General features: G+C 42.5%; 1 protein-coding gene and 1 pseudogene across 4 annotated transcripts in view; one reads left to right on the top strand and one right to left on the bottom strand.

Annotated features, from left to right (window-relative positions):
* The first annotated feature begins 2 nt into the window (after window positions 1-2).
* DIXDC1 (DIX domain containing 1) overlaps window positions 3-22,531 on the top strand; it is an 80,197-nt gene continuing 57,668 nt past the window's right edge. The window contains exons 1-3 of one of the 4 annotated variants that reach the window (XM_069470895.1): window positions 3-550; window positions 1,684-1,751; window positions 7,239-7,364. In XM_069470895.1, coding sequence (XP_069326996.1) covers window positions 250-550; window positions 1,684-1,751; window positions 7,239-7,364 — 495 coding nt within the window. In that variant the 5' untranslated portion in view covers window positions 3-249. Of the gene's footprint in view, window positions 551-1,660; window positions 1,752-7,238; window positions 7,365-22,531 lie in introns of all 4 variants that reach the window. The other 3 variants (XM_069470897.1, XM_069470896.1, XM_069470900.1) reach the window with 3 other exon arrangements.
* Window positions 15,135-21,533, bottom strand: LOC138383605 (large ribosomal subunit protein eL34-like; annotated as a pseudogene).

Raw genomic sequence — 22,531 nt, 5'->3', positions numbered from 1 at the left:
GGGGGCCTGAGCTGTACTTAACTGCACCGGGTCCTGTCCAGCCTAAGGGCAGTTAGAAAGCCCAGCCAGCGCAGAGGCCTTCCGACCCACAGCGCAGAAGCGGTTCGGGCCAACAGGGGCCGGGCTCCCACTAGCAGAAGGCGGAGCTACCTGGGCGGGGTCTGGACCAGCGTGGGGAGGCCTGGGATGCAGGGGCGGAGTCAATGCCGGTAAGGGGTGTGGCCTGGGCGGTTAGGAGGCGGGTCTGGAATGGCGTGGGGAGGCCGGGATGCAGGGGCGGAGTCAATGCCGGTAAGGGGTGTGGTCTGGGCGGTTAGGAGGCGGGTCTGGAACGGCAGGGGCGGGGTCTGGGTTGGAAGGAGGCGGGCCGTGGAAGGCAGGGGGCGAAGTCAAGGCCGGCGAGGGCCGACTGGAGGCGGGCCGGGCCCAGGGCCGGCCTCCTCATCACCATGGCAGCGGGAATGCAGCGGCAACGCGGACGCAGGGGCAGGCCGAGCCCAGATGGGCTGGGGACAGAGATGCCGAACCAGACGGACCGATAATATAAAAGGTAGGTGCTGAAAAGTGATGGATAACTGGAAAATATTATTACCACCGGTTGAGCATCCAGATCCGAACTGGGGACGTGCGGAGGGGGCCAGAATGGAGTGGGAAGAAGGAGGCTAAAGTTTCAGGGTCCAAACCCTCTCTGAGCCTTGTAGATTAGTGTGCAGTTTCCACTTCAGACTTTCAAAGCTTAGAGAGGAGGGGTGACGCGCTTCCCTTTCTCAACTTGTACCCTATCCTCCCCAAATGCCGCTGCCTCTCGGGTGGTCCCTAAAAGGGATGATTTCCCGAAGATGGGTAGAGTCTTGAAAATGGAAACCTAGAACAACAACAAAAAATTCTCAATAATAGTATCAACCTCATAGAGTGTGAGAATTTACAGCACTTGGAACAGTACATAGTTTGTAGTCAAATGTTGGCTGCCACCATCATCATCAACATTTTTACAATTTTCCAGGCCTGTTCTCTGGCACAGGCCTACTGCAAATGGATTCAGAAGAAGCGGGTTAGGGAGGACTGCCTCCACCTTTAACTGGCGGAGCAACTCCCTAACCTATTCTCTCTATATTACTGAGGGTTAGAAAATTAACCTATTTCAAGTGTTATTTACTGTGAGGGTCAAATAAGATGATGTAAATGATAGCACTTTGTAAAATTCATATGCTATATACAAATTTCTGCCTTAGAATTATAAATGCTGTCTTTCTGGGTTAAAACGGAATTCCCGCGGTTAAAGGCAAGTAAGTGTCAGAAGCAGAGCTCCTGGTATTTCTCCTGATTATCTTCACAATACTTCTTGTTGTCCTTGACTGAAGAGTATAGGGGTAGAGGGAAAATACATCCTTGCTTGACTAAGGATAGGGAAGCGTTGCTCTTTACTTTATTACTATTAAAACCTAAGTGACTGGGTTTTAAATGCCAATAGGATAACCCTGTTGTGCTTATAATATCTTGGGATGAACTTCCTGCTGACCAGGGTCCTATTTCTGATACAAGATTACTTAAGTTGGTAGGTTTGGGAGAGGGGCCCGACCCCAGCTAGGTTGGTTTGGCTTTTAGAATTTTTTTTTCTGTGCTGTACATTTTGCACATTTCTTATTCTTCCTGTTTTAAGGTGCCCTGGTTTGGCTCTTCTAGGGACTCTGAAGATGGGGACCCAAGTGGTTATGAGATTCTGTAACTCCTTGCTGCCAACAGAGCCCTCTGTAAGTTTCTGGTGTATTGTTGAGAGAAATATGATGACATTATTGGAATTTCAGTACAGTTCTACATCTGAGGGACTTCTCCATGAGGACTCAGATCCTGGAACAGAATTGTAATATATTTGCCTTCTTCTTTTACTTTTCCTTTTTGTGGAAATTCTAGCTCATTTGGGCATTGCTTCATCATCTTTTTCTGGAATTAATAAAATCAGGCAGAGGTTGAAAAATTCTAGCAATTAATCAGCACATATGCACCGTTTATAAGAGTTAAAGTTTGTTATAGCAAAATGTATGTTAATTACAGAGCATTTGAGAAATATTGCAAACTCTGATTTTAAAAAACCCATAATTCTCCTGCCCAGAAGCCACCACTGCTAATATTAATATTTTGGAATATATTCTTCTGGTCTTTTTTTCTATGTACATTTTTTACGTGAGATCATATTATGTGTGCATTTTTTACTTTGTTTTTTTCACTTAACATTTGTTAATATAAAATTGGTAAAATGTTTGTTTTAATGTTGGTACACATGTTTGGTAAACATTATAATGGCAGTAATTTTCTTGACCTCTGTTGTTAGACAATTTAGCTTCCCCCACATTGTATATAATTCTGCCCCCTACATTGTATATAATTAATTTATTTCCTCATTTAAGACTACATCAAAGAATGTGAACATTTTAAGTAATAAGTTACCTTGTAAAAGAAGGATCATGGTGTCAGATTTTGTATACATCCTTCAGAAGACAGCTGGACATCAGCTGGGAGGCAGAAAGGTCCTTAGTAGAAATCTGACTACCTCTTGCAATGATAACCTGGGTCTTGCAGAAAGATGATTTCCTGACAGTATCCTTAGTAATGTGGAGCCCTGACACATTATGATTGGCAGTCCAGAAGCAGGGAGGCGTTTTCATAGTGTTTTCATAGTAAAGAAACTCAAGGATCACTTCAAAAATATCCACCAGATGTCGCTAGTCTTAATCAAATTTTCACCCACAGAGTAGCTGGCAGATAACTTTTGAAATGTGAATTTAAAAAATTCACGTAGAATATATTTGCATGTCTGCTTTGGTATGGTTTATATTAAGCACTTGCATCTGGTGATTACTTTGGCAACATCCTACTCTAGTCTCTCACCATTCTGGCTTTTTTTCCTTTCTTCTACCCACTCAGTCTGTCACACTCACCCTGTACACTCTATCCTCACGTAGTCATATTCTATTTTGTTTTACTAGTCTTCGTTTTACTCTTTTTTCCTCCAGTATTATTTCTTGCCTCTGTGTGTTGTGTGTATATTTATGTATAACTGTCAGTTCTTCAAGTTTTAGCTAAAAAAAATAGGACTTGGCATATAAGGACATGTAATATCAACATATATTTGATGAATGTTTAATGAAAGAATGCATGAATGAAGGAGAGGAAAATATGGAAGAATACTAAAAATTATTCATATTTTGCTTGAGAATACAGTAAAAGAGACAAAGATTCACATTCCTATGTTACCTATAATTAAGTGCTAAATGAAACAGTATAGAATATGCTAGACCTTTGAATTTTAAAGATAGAAAGATTCGTTCATTCATTCAGCCAGTATTTACTGAGCATCTACTTTGTGCCAGGCAATATTCTTGGTTCTGGGGATAAACCACTAACAAAACACAAAATTCCCTACCCTCATGGAGTTTACATTCTGGGCAAGGGAAAGCTGATGGTAAATAAATAAACAAGTAAATATAGAATATGCAAGATGATGACGAATGCTATGAAGAAAACTAAAAATAAATTAGGCAAAGAGGTCTGGGAGTGCTGGTGTTAGGGGATGAGCATCTGAGTGCTGAGAGAAGGCCATACGTATAAGGTGACATTTGAGCAGGGATCTGAAGGAGAAGTAGGAATGAGCCATGGGTTATTTGGGAGGTGAGTGTTTCAGATAGATCAAAATCAACAGTGGTCAGGGGAGTTTCACAGAGGAGGTGGAACTTGAGCTAGGCATAATAATGATTTGGGTAGCAGACGGTTGGAGTATGGGGCATTTTAAGCAGAGGGACAGACATAATGGCATGGAGGTGAAAATGAGCCTTGTGAATCTGTGAGAAGTGAGGAGCTTTCTAACCTGAACAGAAGTGATTTGGGAGGAGGATGTAAGAGCTGGACTCAAGGTCTTTATATCTGACATGCTAGGATAAGGAAATGTTTGCAGGTGTTTGAGCATCAGAGCAGCAAGCTGAATGTATTGCCTAAGGAAGATTAAGATGAGTACAGATTGGCAGGTGGAAAAGTCTGGAGACAAAGAGAGCGGTTTAGAAACCAGGACATTTTGGACCTTTGTTGGTAGTGGTGAGCCCTTTTGTTGATGTCTATGCTGACATCTCTGAAGGTAGTGTAATAGAAATTGTAAATATATATTACCCTCAGGGAACTTGGCTAATGTGTGAAAACAGAAAAAAGATTAAGAAATTATATCAGAGGGTCATTTAAAATATTTTCATTGAAAATTTTAATGATTTGACAATTTAATTATTTGCTTATTCAAATTGCCTTTCTGTTTCTTTATAGTCATAAACCATTGCCTATAATAGATGTGTTGAAATTTACATGGCTGTGGATTTCACACATCTTAGTTTTACACAGAGGAAAGTCACAGGGAATATTTTCACCAAATGACAGTTTTGTTTAAGGTTCAAATTCTTACTTGAAGTAAGAATTGCTACAAGTATAGCAATACTTGCTATTGTATTTATAAACAGAAGTGATGAATGTTTCCTCCACTGGCTCATTCATTCAAGTAAAAATATTTACTGTGTACCTTCTATGTTGCAAACATCATATAAAAGTATTGCCTAATGGGTAAGAACCTGGACTTTGGCTTTACCATTTAGTAGCTATTTGGTCTGGGGCAGATTACTTCTCCAAACCTTTTTCTTTATACGTAAAAAACCTGTTTATGGTAATTGTGACAGTCAAATGAGCTAATGTACTAAGTGCTAAGTACAGGATTTGGTAAATAGTAAAAGCTAAATTTTGCTATTATTATTGTTATATATAGATATTTGGGTAGCTCTTGCTTTGCAGAAGTGTCTGCCACTATTGCCAAAATAATGCAGGACTTAGGAGGCCAGGTATGGGTTCCAAAATCAGGCAGCAAGGCAGAGAAATGCAGAAAGCAGTTTGCTGGGATTCTTTGCTTCTCCTCCCTGGCAGAGTGAATGACACAGGCTTGCAGTGGTGGGAGTGGTTCCAGTTACCCAGATGGCTTGCAGTTTTCCCACATACAGACACTACAGGATGCTGATCATTGTCCCAGTTATTCCTAGTTCTTTTAACTAACCCGATTCTCTTTCATTCATATCTTAGTTTCTATACTGACTTATTGAGTGACCCCCTCCTGGCCTTGGTTCCTTCTTCTATAAAATAAGGGAGTTTGGATCAAATGAGATCTGTTTTTGGAGCTTTAAAATTCAGTGATTTACTGTCTTTTCCCAGAAACATTAAGCTCACAGGTCGCACTTTGATCAAAACTTGTTTGAGAAAGAGTGACCTCTTGGCACAGATAACTGTCAGCAGGACCTCTCTCCAATGTCTCGGTATTTTCTGCTCTGTGTCTAAAGCATTATTGGCTCTCAACCAATCAGGATCCTCTACCTAAGTGTCCACCAACTAGGTGTTTTTCTTTTGCATCATTATGCATGTAGATGTGTTGCATGCAATTCTGTGCTGTTGGAAATTTCATATTTCTCTTTATAAAGGGCCTTGTTGCATTAACATGGATTAGTGACTCTCCTGAGGGAGGGTGTTACACCATGAACTATGGCAGTGCCAATGGGAATTCTTGGCAGTTAAACTCCTCAGCTAGATTATGAAGGACAGTGGTCTTCTGATTTGTGGGCTGCTCAGGGTCCAGTTTGATTTGGTGTCATAGCTTTTCCCCAGTCTTAGCCAGAATTGAACCCACAGCATTCAACTGGCAGTAGCTGCTCAACACCTATAATGGCCCTTTGCTTCCAGCCTGTTGTGGTTAGAAGGAGATGTGTCTTTTTCCAGAAGCATCTTTGTGTTTAGCACCTTTAGACATTCAGACAAAATATTGCTAGCCTGGATGCTCTGGGTAAGGATTTTCTTTTTCTGTAGTGATCCGAGAAGGTCATTAAGTTGAATAAGAGTCATTACTGACATTTCTTGCTAAGGTACTAATGGAGTTTGAGGAGGGAATCTGGACCTTCTGGAAAATCATGAATGTAGAATCCTAGCTCCTTGAGCTGCCTGTCACTGACTAGCTGTGTCCTTGGGCAAGGCCTTGACCTTCTCTGAGCCTTAATGCTCTGTAAACCCTTCCTCTCCATCTGGGATCAGGAGGAGGAATGTAAGATGGGTGTTCTTTTATATTCTAGTTTTCCTATACAAACAAGAGTTTGCACTGAGTGTGTAAATGACTAGTTTTCTTTAAAATAAATAATTGAGACTATGATTTGAATAGCTAGAAACAGAGGGGAATAGCTGTTTCATTTGAGGATGCTTTTACCTAACTCTTTCAAACGCACCAGGACATTTTCAGTATTTTAATGAAACCCATTTATTTAAAAAAATCTGTTAAAAATACAGGTTTTACATTTTATCAGTTATTTTAAAAAGAATAAAAGAAGAAACACATTTTGGTAAAGCCTTAGTCATCCTTGATGTTTCTGTCGTGATCCTGTGTGATCTGTTTAGCACTATTCTATTAAATGTGCTCCAATACCAAACTTCTCTCTTTCTACCCTCTTTTTTCCCCCTCTCCCTCTGATCATTCTTCTCTTTCTTTTTGTTTCTTTTCCTTCTGCTTCCTCTTCTTTAGCCTAACCTCACTGTCCAGGATCCATGTGGAAAAAGGTTGCTGTTTTCGGTTAGTCTGGGGGGGGGGTGGAAATTCCAATGATTCACACCCTTTCCCACCCATCTTGTGGTGGGGTGCATTTAGTCTTCAATTAACAGTGTGTGTGTGTGTGTGTGTGTGTGTGTGTGTGCGCGCGCGCGCGCGCCTGCAGGCCTGAGGGGGGTGTGTGCGCGCGCCTGTGTGTGACTACAGGCGCATGCACACGCCGCCCGCCCGTGTGTCAACGTGTGTGTGCGCGTGTGTGTAAGTACGCAGTGCGCACACATAGCGGCCCACCCGCCCGCAATAATCCTAGTGTGTGTGTGTGAGCCTGAGAGAGTGAAAGTGTGTGTGGGGGGGGTGTTTGTGTGTATGTACGCACGCGCGCGCACGCCAGCCCGCCCGCGGGGCTCTCCCGCACGCCAGCTGGGCCCGGGGCCGCCAGCCAGCGCGCTCCACCCTGTGCGCGCCCAGCTGTTTCTATAGGAACCGCGACCGCGCCGGGCCCCTCCTGCAGAGGCCCCCGTGCGAGCATGCCCAGTGCGAGCCGCTAGTTTGGCTCTGGTCAAGGTTTCCAGTAAGTGGCATGCGGGACTCAGGAGAGATCCTAATGAGCTGAACCGAGAGCCTTTGTGTGCAGAGGGAAGAGGAGGAGGCCGCGGCCGCCAGGCTGGAGACCCTGCCCGGGGAGCCCCCCGCAGGAACAATGCTAGCCTGCCTGACCCGGGGGAACTTACTGGACGTCCTGCAGGAGGGCTTCAATGAGGTAACTGCCCTGCTCCTCCTACTCCCCCCTCCCCTCCCCCAGCGCCTCCCGCCTAGGCTCCGGAAGGGGTCCTCCTCCGTCCCCATCCTATCCCGGGCCCCAGAGCAAATCACCCGCAGAGCCGCAAGGGGGCTAAGGTGGTGGGTGCGGTGCAGACGAGTGAACCCGGAGAAATCAAAAGGGCCGCCTACCTCCAGCTGAGCTGGGCGATGACCTTCCCTGGTAGCTTTACCTGAGCCCAGAGGACAGGACCACAAATTCAGAAGTTATCTCCTTCCAGAAGAGGTGGTCTTCACTCTCCTGGGGGATTCTCCCCAAGGAAATCCTCAAGGAATCCCTGGATACTTGGCAAATGTGTTCATTCTATTTCAGGAGCTAACCGGCTGAGCCAAGGGAGGAGCGGGGTGGCATTGCATTGGTAGAAAGTTTGAGATGGCAGGAGACGGTAGGTGGTCCATATGAAGTGCCCTCTCCATGTTTGAATCTCCTTCTGAATCCGGGGCAGTAGATTTCTCTGCAGCCAAGGACATGGTTGTCTGAGAGGAGCTACCCAGGGAGAGGGGCCCTGGGTTCTGGGCCCAATTCAGGGGAGCCAGCGTTTGCTCCCTTCTGTGTGAGAGCCCCGAACCGGGGCCTCAATCTGACAGGCTGGATGGGCTAGGGCCGACTAGGGGTCGTTTTCTCCTAACTTGTTCTGTCTCACAATTCTGGTATTTATTCCATTTGCTTCCCTTGTGACCCAGGAAATGCTGGTTTGGGACCCTACCCCCTGGGGATTTGCTCCATCTGTCTTCCAGTGCTGCTGAGCCTCACCCCTGTGGGTTGCCTTAGCCCAGCATCCTGGCAGACCTCGGCTATTAGTTGTGCTTTTCTTCATGTCTCTCTTTCTTCCCTCTATGACTCTCTTTCTTAAAGTTTTTTAAAAAAAATCGGTTTTTAGTCAAACAATGAACATATGAATACGTTGTTTTCCTAAATATGAACATTACAGGCAAGATTGACATGCCTTTGCCTCCCTCCCCTCACCCCATCCCAGCTTTTCCCCCAGAGGTAACCATTCTCATGAATTTGTGTATAAGATTTTCTTTCTACAGCTGCACTGCAGGCTCTTTCCTTAATTCCTGTTTCCAATTAAGAAGCTCTGCAGCCTGACCTGCCTGAGAACGTTCCCCAGTCCTGGCCCCTGTGCCCCAGCCTTGTTCCTGACACAGAGAGGAGAACTGTAGAAATGCTGTCCCAACCTAACCAACCGAGTCGGAATTTTCCCTTGGCTGAGGAGTGTCACAACCTTCACTGAAGGGCAGAGTGTGCATCCTGTCTGCACTGCAGGGCTCCTCATCTTTGCATCATTCCTGTCTGAACACACGTAAAGGCATTGTTAACAGAGAGCTACAGCCTGAGAGTTGAAACACAGAAGAGCCAGGAAGCCTACCTCTTTGAGTGCTTCCTGTATTCCTGGTTCCTCTTTTCTTGCTCTTTGCCTTTGGGCCTCCCCTGGTTCTTAGCTGCAGAAGTCTGACTCATCCACCGATTGTGACAGAAGATCCTTTGGTCATCTTATGGCCTCCCCTGCTCCCCACCCCGCTTTTTTTTTTTTAACCCAGCTCCCAGGTATCAGGTCCCACTGTGTGTTTAGGAGGAGGAAACCAGCACAGAGTCAGTTCTAGTCTTCACTTTCTGCCCATTTTCATTTCCAAATCTTTCAACTGAAAAATCACGTAAACCAAGAGGCTTGGCTATCTGCTTTTTTTTCATACTTTGGTGCTTCCACAAATATCCCCAGACCTCCAATTCTTGTAAAAATGTAAGGGAAAGGGGGAGTGGGAGAGTCATCTTTTTGTGGTGGTAATGGAATCTTCATAAAAACAACAGACACACAACTTTTCAATTAATTGATCTCTAGAATAATGCCTCTAGAGTAGTGCCTTTTTTCGCTTTCTGATATTTGATTTTTCTACCCATCCTGTAAACTTCCCTCTACCTACTCCACAGGCTAATGTATGTACATCTGTTCCCCTCTGTTAGTAGATTTGAACTCTGAGAGCCAACGAGAATTTTGGTTTCTCTGAAAAACTGACATCATCTAAATAATAATAATAGTAATACGTTAAATTTAAATGGTCCCTTACAGTTTAAATAATTCTTTCATATACATAATAAATTATATTAAAATAATTCTTTTTATATGCAGTATCATATTTAGTGCTATTGAATAATGGTATAATTGGTTATTTCAGAGCTGATGGGGCCCTGTTTGACTTATTCCAGCCTTTAGGGTTGCTTAATAGATCCAATAATATTTAATCTCTTTTTTAAGAGTCATACAATAAGGATGTAAATAGGAACTTAAAAGCTAGTATCAGAGTACACTTTGATTCCTCTGAGAAACTCTTCTTACTGAGACTACGAATTCTACACATGTATCCAGTCACGTCCTGGGAATGATCCAAGATATCTAAAGCTATTCTTCATCACCCAGATGCTTTATAGATCTGTGTGGTTAGGACTGTGACCTCATTCTCTCTGGCAGAGAAAACTGCCACAGGAAATGGAGGCATGGCCCTAATTGGTTAATTGTAAGGGAACCCTGAAGCAGAGAGAAACCCTGCCCTCTGAATCAAGGCTTCCCTCTACCCACTATAGACCTGGATTCTCAATCCGCATGCCACTGTGCATAACTATGCATGATAGAATTTTCTTCTACCACGTTTCCTGCATAGAACCCTGGCCTCCACATGCCTGGCAAATAACTGACAGAATTGATCCTTGTCAGTGCTGTCAATGCAGTCCCTTTTATTGGCATGGCTAATTTGCCTTGTGAATTATTCACAGGTTTTGGCATCTGCCACGTTCTGTAGGCTCCCCTGGCTACATCCCCTGTTTCCTATGTTCTGGCCTTGGCCAGGCTTTCTGTAGTTCACAATTTCCCCAATCTGCATATGCCTTAAAACTATTTATTTGTTTACTCTGCCACTTAGTATTGGTGTTGTCATGTGAATGTTGTCTTTGGTTAATGTGCCAACATGAATTTCTGCAAGTGTTTTTCTGGGGACTGAACTTTCTTTAAAAAAGACTTTGATGCCTGTGTGGAAGGTTTTGATAAACCTGAGATTATAATATGGTTTGGCCAGTAAGCATTCATATATTTAGTTATTCAGGCAGGGCGAGATGGCTCATGGCCTGTAATCCTAGTACTCTGGGAGGCTGAGGCTGGAGGACTGCTTGAGCTCAGGAGTTTCAGACCAGCCTGACCAAGAGTGAGACCCCATCTCTACTAAAAATAGAAAAATGAGCCAGGAATCATGGTGTGCGCATGTAGTCCCAGCTACTTGGGAGGCTGAGGCAGGAGGATTGCTTGAGCCCAGGAATTTGAGGTTGCTATGACCTAGGCCAACTCCATGGCAAAGGAGTTACTCAGGGCAAAGGAATGAGACTCTGTCTCAAAATAAATAAATAAGAATAGTTATCGTTATTTATTCATAAATCAGTCATTTATTGATTAGGAGAGGGGATAGATAAAATAATTGAAAAACACCCAGTTCCTGCTTCCAAGGAATTTATAAGGAAAGACAGAGCATACTGAAAAAACCGTAATAGGATGCTTAATATGATAAATGTCATTAAAAGGTGGTGTTTATGAGAGAGCATAGCGATACCTTCTAGTTAATCATATCATAAAAACCAACAAATATTTACCAATTTACCTATTTACCACCTGTTCATTGAGACCAGATTTTTTTTCTGCTGTTTTTTTTTTTCTGGTATATGCAAGCAGTCACTCACCAGACATTCTCTGAATTACTGTGTTTACCAGGCACTGTGCCAGGCTCTGGAAATATGTAGAAGTCAAATAACGTAGAGTCTGTGCCCTATTGGAGCTCACAGACCAATGAAGATAAAGTAGCCAGGTGCAGTGGCACAGGCCCAAAGTCCCAGCTACTTGGGAGACTGAGGCAGGAGGGTTGCTTAAGCCCAGGAAGTCAGGGTTGCAGTATGCTATGACCATGCCTGAGTGATTACTCACTCCAACCTGGGCAGTATAGTGAGTCCCTCTCTCTTAAAAAAAAAAAAGATTAAGTAAATGTTCAGCATATCAAACTTAGGAAAATTGTGATAAAGAAATCTTGCTTGTGGGGAAGAATGAGCTTACGTCTGGCTGTGGTATGAATGGCCTGAGAGGCTGAAAGTTTTGGGAATGATTTTTGAAAATGTTGATTGACAGGAAATCAGTTGTCTGAGCCTTAACCTTTTGAACATAAGACCTGGCAGACTTTCCCTTCCAGTTTCTCTCCAAGTAGAAATTGAAATCCCACATTAAGATCCATCTGCCTGGCAGTCATGAGAAATATAGGAAGAGCCTTTGTCTGCTCTTATCCCCATAAGGGGGACATTGAGAGAGTGAGGAAGAGGATCAGCAGATAGAACATCCCTCCTAAGTGTCTCATGCCTTCCATGGAGTAGCATTGGCATCATTGGGCCAGCTAGAGGCTTTAAGACATTTCCACAATGAATTCCTCTGTGCTTTGCTGTAGAAATTAAAGGCCTGTTAAGTCCTTAGTGTAACAAAGCACCAGATTTCCCAACCTTCTTTTTTCTATCCTGACTGATTTCTCCTTCCTACCCAGGCTCATTGGCTTTGTTCCCACAGGAGTCACTGCCAGCTAAACAGATGCTCCCTGGCAGCAAGCTATCGGGCAGCTTTATGTTCCTCGTGGTGAGTGATGGGCTGGCCAGGCGTGTGGAGCAGTGATAGGGCACTGTTTGCCAGATGCCACTCCCCCAGGCAGCTCAGAGTGTCTGTGGAGCACTAGAAATGCTTCATCTGCCCTGACTGGCCTTGCTGTCTAGGCTGTAAGGACCAAAGGCTCAATCTGACACTTGCCTGAATGCATTTGCTTGTTTTTGCTATCCCCCAAACCAGGCCCCATTTAAGTGGTCATGGACATAACCTTCAGTAGCCAGGTGTGATAAAGGGGATATTCCAGAGGGCTTGGGGGTTGGCTCTATGTCCTGTTTCTAGGATAAGGGACAGACACCCCTAGACTCACCCCAGAGTGATACCTCATTCATTCATTTATTCATTCACATGTATTTATTGATCACTTTGTAACATGTACTTGTGAAGGAACAGAGTGTTTGGGGAACTCATAACTAGTGGAAATTTTAAAATACATTTAGGAGATGATATCTTTCAGAAAATCTTTAGCTCTACTTTCTGATATGTTATCCTATGACCACTGGGCTGAATGCTCAGTCCTCCCTTATGTCCTCCCCTAATGTCCTCCCTTATCTTAGGGGAATATGTTCTGATATCCCCAGTGAATGCCTGAAACCTCAAAACGTACCAAACCTGATTGCTGTTAGTCAGAACCTATTTCTGTTCATGTCTTCCACTCACAAATTTAATGTCTTTTCCACCTTAACTAAGCAATTATTATGCACTGTGGCTGAAACTTTTACAGTTTGAGGTGGAACAGCAAAACTAGCACACATTTCTTTTTCCATCTCCACAATGTCACAGATAGAACATTCGTTCGTACTGTAGATCTTAGCAACCTCATCATGATTTTTTTTTTTCTATCCTTACTAAGTTGAGAACTTTCACTTTTTCACTTAAAGGAAGCACTTTGTGGCTTCTCTTTGGTATATCTGGATTGCCAGAATCACTACTCTAGCATTTGCGGGCCACGATTAAGTAAAATAAGGGTGACTTAAACACAAGCACTGTGATACTGTGACAGTCATTCTGATGATGAGACGGCTACTAAGTGAGTAACAAGCCAGTAGCCTAGGCAGTGTGGGTACACTGGACAAAGGGATGATTCATGTTCTAGGTGGGACAGAGTGGGATGGCATGAGATTTCATCATGCTACTCAGAACAGCGCACTAATTTAAAACTTAGGAATTGTTTGTTTCTGGACTTTTCTATTGAATACTTTCAGACCATGGCTGACTGGGGGTAACTGAAACCATGGAAAGGAGAACCACAGATAAGGGGGACTATTGTAGGAAGAGCCCTGTTTATACAAGGAAGAAGAAATTTAATAACATTTTTACTTGTCAACTTTATTTTTACCTATTAGCCACCAAATTCAATGAACAAATAGCTTTCCCAGGTTCAGTAAAGGCCTAAAAGAGTTAATAAGAAAAAAACACAACATCGTGTTTTTTTACTGGCAGAATTTAGGCCAATGATAACTTAAAGTTTCCAAATCTCTGGCCTTCCTCTCAGTTTCTCAGTAACTTCCTCATCCCATCTCCTTACCTTCTGTTGCTGGAGGGTCTTAGAGTTCTAAACAGGTATCTGGTTTCACTGTAAAATTAATTTCCTTCACCGGCCATTCATGTCTCCTCCTGAACTGTCTCTCCAGCACACCACAAAAACTTCTGCTTTTCTTGTTTGCTTTTCTTGTTTGCCAGCAGGGAAACATAGAACAGACTTCTTTGCTGTTTCTGTACTAGGAACAGTAGGCACCACAGACTTCCCTGGTGAAGCCCAGTCAGTGCTTTTGCAACTCTAAACAAGTCCCCTGCAGGAATTGTCTTTGACCTTAAGTCTTACAGGAAATAGAGAACAGAGGTTGGGTTTACAAACTTATATGGAAAGAAGGGCGGGTCCCAAAGAAAAACAGAAAGAAAGTTACATTTGGTGGCAAGAAAGCTTTCAAGGTCAAGATTTCCTGTACAAAGGAAAAATACGGACAGAATTGTCAATACAATTTGATTGTAGAGTTATGTGGAATGTCTTGGAAGAAGCTGATGGAGATTATGGGCTCGCTACAGCCTCTTCACACCAGCCACTATTTGGTACTACCATTGTTCTCACCACTTTAATGGGGTCCAGTCTCATCAAGCTAAAATCCTACTCAGACAGTTTTGACTATTGCCGTGTCTACTTTTCCTTCTCCTGAAGCCTAACTCATTTTTTAATTATAAAAACCATCAGTTGTTCTAGACTTCTCAATTACACTGGCATCCTACTAGCTTCTCCAGAACAAGTTAGTGATGAAACTCTAGACTGAGATTAGTTCTACACTGTGACTGACATAGTATGTACCAACTGTCTTGCTTTTTTTTTTTTTTTTTTTTTTTTTTAATTAGTTTGGTCGTAAGTGCTGAGAACCCAATTTGAACTAGCAGAGATAGGAAGTGGAATTTACTGACTCATGGAGTGCAAGGAAAGACTGAAAAGCTAAACCATGGGAAGGGCAGGAATGCAACAAAGTCTCAGAAACCATGAAAATCAGGAGCTCAAACACTGACAGGATCTCTCCCTCTGTTCTCTGCTTCTTTCTGTGGTGGCTTTATTCCCTTTCACTACAGATGGCTTCTCTCTCTCAGGTGAGCAACATGGCCTATGGCAACATCTAAGTTTTATATCTTACAACTTTGTCTGAGAGAGATGGGGGGGAGAGGGGGGAGGGACCGATTCTATTCCCAAATACCAGTTCAAAAAATTCCAGGGATTGGCTGGGCTTGACCAATCAAATCATCCAGATGAGTCAACTGTGGCCAATGGTGGGGGTGATAAAATACCACCCTGGTCATGGGACCTCCCACTGTGTGTGTGCAGAGGGGGCATGTTCCTAGAGAAGGGGGAATCATTGTGAGCTGGGCAGCTACCCCAGGAGCTGTTCACTACGTCACCGCCGGGGCCCTGGTTGATGGTGGTCCTACTGTGCCTCTCCAGCTGTTGGAAACAGACCAAGAACTAGGGGGGTGTTCGAGCTATATTTCTTTTTAGCCTTTTGATCTTTGTTTTCTTTTTACTATTTAAAAAGCTTTAATTTTTTTTGTTTAGCTTTCTAACCCTGTGCTTGTGCTTTCAACATTTTCTCAGTGATTTTCTGTTTCTCAGTAAGAATAGTATGCTTGATCCTGTCACGGACACATTTAGCACACATGGAACCACTGTAGGCCCTGCTGACATGTTTTTTTTGTTTTAGACAATTCTGTAAGAACCTTAGGTCTCACAGCATGAACCCCTTGAAGTCTTCCTAGGCACATGCCACACGCAGATTCTGGTGCTTTCCCAATCTTCTTGGAATAAAAGCAAACAATTCCATTACCAGGAATTTGAGCCAGTTTCGTTTTATTAGAGGCTGTACTGCAGAAAAGCCTACTATGGTGTGTCAAATGCTGGACCCTGCTGAGCGCCTGTGGGCCCCTTCACCAGAAGAAGCAAGACATATTTCTTAATATTCCAGATATTTTTATTTTGCTGAACCTGTTACATCTTGTCTTCACTAATTAATAGACTAATAAAATAATAATGCTTCTACAAAATGTAGTGGGTTTTGTTTTCAGCCCTCAAGTAACTTCAGATGACTGGAGAGTTGGGCCAGAGGCTTAAGGGTGGAGAAAAATAGGGTGAGTGAGCTGGGTTCTGGATGCCCCCATCCTTGGCCCTAACCAGAGAAATTCTGCTTTTCTCTATTTTACATATTTGCCTTTCACACAAGTTATAATTTTAAAAAAATATTAGGAGGCAAAAAAAAAAAATTAGAAGAAAACTACTAGTCCAACCCTAGGGATTAATATAGCCTCTTGCAAAAGGCATATGGCATTTCACCTACTACAGAAGGAGAAGTCCTAATACATTGTTCAAACCAAGCAGCAGAGCTACCAAGGGCCCGGGCTGCCCCATAGGCTCTTTGAAGACAAGCATCTTTGTGGAAGAAGGGGGTGGTGTGGCTGGTCTTTTTAAGTGTCTACTTTGTCCTCAAGTCACTTTCTTCAGAGCCAGTAGTGAACATTTATAGCAAGAACAGGGTCTTGCTTGCCTCTTGGGTGAGAAGTACAGATATCTTCAGGTCAAAAGGAGACAAACTAAGACTCAGTTTAGCTGTTGGCTCCCCACATTAGACTTAAAGGGAGGGGCAGGAACCTAGGAAAGGCTGTATAGCCCTTCACCTGGGAGTAAGAATAGCCCCACTCACTTGTGAAGTTCTGATTGCTCTGTTAGAGTCTATTTCACAGATCCATGTCAGCATGCAGTCATAGTAGTGACATATCAAAGGCCTTTGTTAAGTTAAATTTTTTTAATCAATGATTGACTTGAAGACATACTTACTAGTTTTTACATTTACATGAACCTGGGCAGAAAAGTAAATAGCCTCAACACCTTAATCTCTACCACTCTCCTGGCAGGAATTTACGATCCACAACGATGATAATCTAGCCTCCCAGTTCCTGGATGGTCCCCACTGTAATGATATCTCCCTCTGTGCCACTTCAATAAAGCCACATACTGAGGCCACACCTAGAACTTACTCCACAGAATTGCCCCACTCCTGAAATCTTGATCTTAAAATTTCATGTGGGTGCTCAAAATCCCAATTTTTTTTTTTTAATTTCATCTTATTGTTATGGGGGATACAGAATTGCAGGTTACATACATTGCCCATGTACCGCCTTTCCCCCCAAAAATCCCAATTTTTACACTCTTACATTCTCAGTAAACTTATTTTTTCCTTCCATCAAGTTCTCCTCTTTTTCCTATTCTCTATCCTCTCAGCTTATCTTCTCTCTCTCTTTCTTTTTTTAAGAGATGGGGTCTTGCTCTGTCTCTCAGGCGGGAGTACAGTGGTGTGATCATTGCTCACTGCTGCCTCCAACTCCTGGGCTCAAGCGACCCTCCTGCTTTGGCCTCCCAAAGTTCTGGGATTGCAAGCTCGAGCCACCACCCCTGGCCATTCCACTCTCTCTTAATTTATCCCTGGCCCAGAGTCCACCATCAGTGACTTCAAACACACCTTGACCCCTACCCTCATTCCCTTTGCCCTGGTGATCACTGCCTTTCCTCTGATCATTTTTGGGCCCATATTAGCCCATTTTTGGTTTCCTCTGCTCATGGTCCAGGCCTGCGGAACACTTCGAGTGCAAATCACATAACTTTGCTGATTGATTTAATTATAAAAGGAGCATTTCCAGCCCTAGCTAAGTGCTTGGTGCTGCCAGGACATCTTTAGCAGTCACTGTTCTTTCTAGCTTCCCACAGGGTCTGCTACAAACCTCAGTCCCTTTCCTGAAGCCTCCTTCATTCTCCCTGTCCCTTTCACCTTCAATAGATAAACTAGCCTACTTCATATGAATGGGTGACTTGAAGGGCAGCTGATTTTGAACTCCTTCACCTTTCCTTTTCCCACCTCCACTTTCCCCCACATAGGTACCTGCTCCTGATCAGAGAAGTGGCCTTCTTCTTCTCTGACACCTTGATGCATCATTTACCCCCGCCTCTTGTATCTCTGTTTTTCCCTCACTGACCCCTTCATCTCAGCCTACAAGTTCTGTCATCCTAAAAAACCCTCACTGCCTACTCCTCCTTCCTCTCCAGGTGATCCTCTTTCTCCTCTCCTTATGGCTTCTGTTTTCCTACTTCCTGCAGTCTTCTCAGTTCACTGCCATCTGACTTTAACCACACCACTCTACAGTATCTGTTCTCAATCACCAAAGCGTGTTAATTATTTAATCATATGGTCTTTCCATTCCTCAGCCTGTGTTTTCTATAGTCATCTGACTTCATTAACCACCCAAGTTAAAATTGTTTTCCCTGGATTCTCACGCAATACTCTCTTGAGTCTTCTTCTGTCTCCCAAGAGCAAATTCTAAAATAATTTTTTTGCTGCTCATCTCACTTCACTTGTCATTTTATTGTTGATAAATCCCAATTCTTGTTCTATGTCTTTTCTCTCATTTTATGCTTTCTTTGGTATAGTAGAAATAATATATTCATGGATTCAAATTCCAGTTTGACCACTTATCAGCACGATAATCTTGAGCAAGTTTTCCCATATGAAAAATGGGGCTAATAATATTGATTTTAATGATTGGGTGTGAGGATTAAAGGAGATAATGCATATGAATGCCTCCTTCAATGGCAGACAAGAATTGGCACCCAGTGCACTTGGATTGTCATCTTTCCCTTCGGTGTCCTCACTTCCCACTCCCAAATGATTTCTTACAGATCACCTTACTTTTTGGGATGTTGTGGAGCCCAGGATTTGGAGTTTGCACTGGGTTCAGATGTTTTGCCATTTACAGACCTGTGACTGTGGGCATGTTGTTACTCTCAACCTTGGTTTCCACATCTGTAAATGGGAATAATAGTTCTTCACAGGGTCAGTGTTGAGGGAAAAAATATATTTATAGGCAAATATGTGGTAAAGTGCTTCATACAGTACTTGGCATGTATTAAGGGCTCAGTAGATGGTAGCTATTATCTTGTTGCAAACTTAAGTACTCTTTTTTTTTTTAATTTCAGCGTATTATGGGGTTACAAAAGTTTAGGTTACGTGTATTGCCCTTGCCCCTCTCTCCCCACCCCGAGTCAGAGCTTCAGGTGTGTCCATCCCTTAGACAGTACGCATCGCACTCATTATGTATGTATACACCCATCCTCTCCCCCCCCATGTGCCCGACACCTGATTAATGTTATTCCTATATGTGCTCTTAGGTGTTGATCAGTGGAACCAATTTGATGGTGAGTACTTGTGGTGCTTATGTTTCCATTCTTGGGATACTTCACTTAGTAGAATGGGTTCCAGCTCTATCCAGGAAAATACCAGAGGTGCTATATCACTATTGTTTCTTATAGCTGAGTAGTACTCCATGGTATACATGTATCACATTTTATTAATCCACTCATGTATTGATGGGCACTTGGGTTGTTTCCACATCTTTGCAATTGTGAGTTGTGCTGCTATAAACATTCGAGTGCAGATGTCTCTTTTTAAAGAATGTCTTGTTCTTTTGGGTAGATGCCCAGTAATGGGATTGCTGGATCAAATGGTAGGTCTACTTGTATCTCTTTAAGGTATCTCCATATTGTTTTCCACAGAGGTTGCACTAGTTTGCAGTCCCACCAGCAGTGTATGAGTGTTCCTATCTTTCCACATCCACGCCAACATTTATTGTTTTGGGACTTTTTGATAAAGGCCATTCTCACTGGAGATAAGTGATATCTCATTGTGGTTTTGATTTGCATTTCCCTGATGATTAGAGATGTTGAGCATTTTTTCATACGTTTATTGACCATTGTTCTGTCTTCTTTTGAAAAGTTTCTGTTCATGTCCTTTGCCCACTTTTTGATAGGGTTGTTTGATTTTTTCTTGCTAATTTTCCTGAGTTCTAAATAGATTCTAGTTATCAGCCCTTTATCGGATGTGTAGCATGTGAAAATTTTTTCCCATTCTGTAGGTTGTCTGTTTGCTTTCATGACAGTTTCTTTGGCTGTGCAGAAGCTTTTTAATTTGATCAGGTCCCATTTATTTATTTTTGTTGTTGCTGTGATTGCCTTTGGGGTCTTCTCCATAAGTTCTTTGGCTAGGCCAATGTCTAAAAGAGTTTTTCCTACATTTTCTTCTAGAATTCTAATAGTTTCACACCGTAGGTTTAAGTCTGTTACCCACCGTGATTTGATTTTTGTGAGAGGTGAAAGGTGTGGGTCCTGTTTCAGTCTTCTACATGTGGCTATCCAGTTTTCCCAGCACCATTTATTGAATAAGGATTCTTTTCCCCAGTGTATGTTTTTGTCTGCTTTGTCAAAGATTAGATGGCTACATGAGGATGGTTATATATCTGGGTTCTCAGTTCTGTTCCACTGGTCGATGTCTCTGTTCTTGTGCCAATAGATACCAAGCTGATTTAATAACTGTAGCCTTGTGGTATAGTTTGAAGTCTGGTAAATTAATATCTCCCATTTTGTTCTTATTGCCTAAAATTGCTTTTGCTAAATGGGGTCTTCTCTGGTTCCATATGAAATGTAAAATTATTTTTTCTACATCTGTGAAAAATGATGGTAATTTAATAGGGATTGCATTGAATCTGTAGATCACTTTGGGTAGTATAGACATTTTAACAATGTCGATTCTGCCAACCCACAAACATGGTATGATTTTCCACCTGTTTACGTCCTCTGCTCTTTCCTTCCTCAGTGTTTCATAGTTCTCCCTGTAGAGGTCTTTTACCTCCTTAGTTAAATATATTCCTAGGTACTTTATTTTCCTTTTTGCTATTGTGAAGGGTATTGAGTCTTTGATTTGGTTCTCAGTATGACTGTTATTGGTGTATATAAATGCCTCTGATTTGTGTGTATTGATTTTGTATCCTGAGACTTTACTGAATTCATTTATCAATTCCAGGAGTCTCTTGGTTGAATCCTTGGGATTTTCTAGATATAATATCGTATCATCAGCAAAGAGTGAGAGTTTGATCTCTTCTTTCCCTATTTGGACTCCCTTGATTCTGCTCTCCTGCCTGATGGCTCTCGCAAGGACTTCCAGCACTATGTTGAATAGAAGTGGAGACAGTGGACGACCTTGTCTGGTTTCCAGTTCTAAGTGGGAATGCTTTCAATTTTTCCCCATTCAGTATGATGTTGGCTGTGGGTTTGTCATATATGGCTTATATCATTTTTAAGTAGGCCCCGTCTATGCCTATTTTGTTAAGCAGCAAACTTAAGTACTCTTAGCATGTATCTCCCACCCCACTCCATCTCCTGTGCTCTGGACCTGTGTTTTGCTAACTGGCTGTGGAACACACATCTACCCTGACGTTTGACAAATAGCTCAGACTCTTGTTCAAAACTTGCTCCCAGTACTTGCTCTTCACATATTGTCCATCTCAGTGAAGGCATCACCGGCCAGCCAGTCATTCAGGCATGACTTTTTGGACCTTCTGTTTGGTACTGCCTGTATCCTATAAGTTACCTCTGACTTGTTTCTGAAATTTTTCCTTTTCTTTTTTTTTTTTTTTCTCTCCACCCCCTCCCCTGAATTTGTCCTTTTCTAACTGGTGCTGCTTCAGTTTAGGCTCTCCTCTTCCCTCGCCTGACTTACTGCCTGGTGGCTCCCCATTATTGGCTTCTCCAGAGCTGTGCACTGCTCTTTCTATCCCACATTCTACTGTGTCCAGAGTGACCCTTGTAAGAGGCAGGAATAGGTGTTTCACTCTCCTGTTTCAAGATCCACGCTTCCTTGATGAAGGTCTTTAAGCCTTAGTCTAAGTGCTGGTGGTCTTGGGCTGACCTGTTTCTCCCTCATCATCACATGCCACTGACAACTGCCCACACGCTCCTTAACTGGCTGTTCTTCCAAGATGCTGTATGCTTCATGGCCCTTCCACCTTCCAGCACTTCTGTCCTTGTCCCTTCTCCAACTGGCAGACATCCCTAAAAAACCAGCCAAATGTCTCTCCGCTCTTGACCCTGCCCTGCTTCCCCCAAGTTTTCCTCCTGTTGCTCCTTCTCTGCATAGATAGCACATTTTGATGTTTCTCCATTGTAGCAGTTCTCACTTTGTATCAGTTGTTTATGTGCCTGTAAGTGCTGGGCTTGGCATTATGCCTGGCAGATAGTAGGGACTCAAGAAACGTTGAGTTGAATAAATGAATGCTTGGAATGCAGGATCTTGTAAGATGGACTCTAACAAGATGGAATTTATTAAAGGCAAACGTAGATCAGGAAAATCAGTTTTATAAGCATAAAGATGGGAGGGATATGTTTTAATAGCAGAATGTATTAAAAATTACTAAGGGGTTTTGGTTGACAGCTTGGTGTGAGTCAACAGTGTGAGGTGTTGACAACAAAAAATTAAAGAAGAAGAAAACAATATGAAATATCTTGAATGAAGAAGCTTTCTGGTTTTATACCCAGAGTAATGTGTTTGGTTCTAGGTGTCATGGTTTTAGAGGGACTTAGAGCAGAATAACAATAATTCTTGAAACCATTTTGTTTTGAAGGATTTTTAAAAAAATTACTAAAATAGACAAACCACTAGCTAACATAAATAAAAAGAAAAAGGAGAAAGCACAAATATACAATATAAGAAATAACAATGGAAAAGTACCCATTGAAACAGAAAAAAATAATTACACGAGACTTTGTAGGACTCTGTGCAAATACATCTAAAAAATTTGATGAAATGGATAACTTCCTAGGGGAATACTGATTACCAAAATTGATAGAGATAGAAAGTTTAAACAGAACAATTTCTGTAGAAGAAATAGAGAGCCTCATTAAGGAACTATTCCTCAAAAAAAGTACCAGGCCCACATTATAGCATAGGGGAATTCTACCAAACCTTTAAATATCAAATAGTCCCAATGTTCTATACACTATTTCAGAGCATTGAAAACGAAGGGAAACTTCCCAAATGTTTTTATGAAG

Source organism: Eulemur rufifrons, chromosome 6 (assembly GCF_041146395.1).
Source record: "Eulemur rufifrons isolate Redbay chromosome 6, OSU_ERuf_1, whole genome shotgun sequence".
In the NCBI taxonomy this organism is placed as follows: Eukaryota; Metazoa; Chordata; class Mammalia; order Primates; family Lemuridae; genus Eulemur; species Eulemur rufifrons.
Note: the sequence above shows the minus strand (reverse complement) of the source record. Positions and strands in the feature narration are given on the sequence as shown.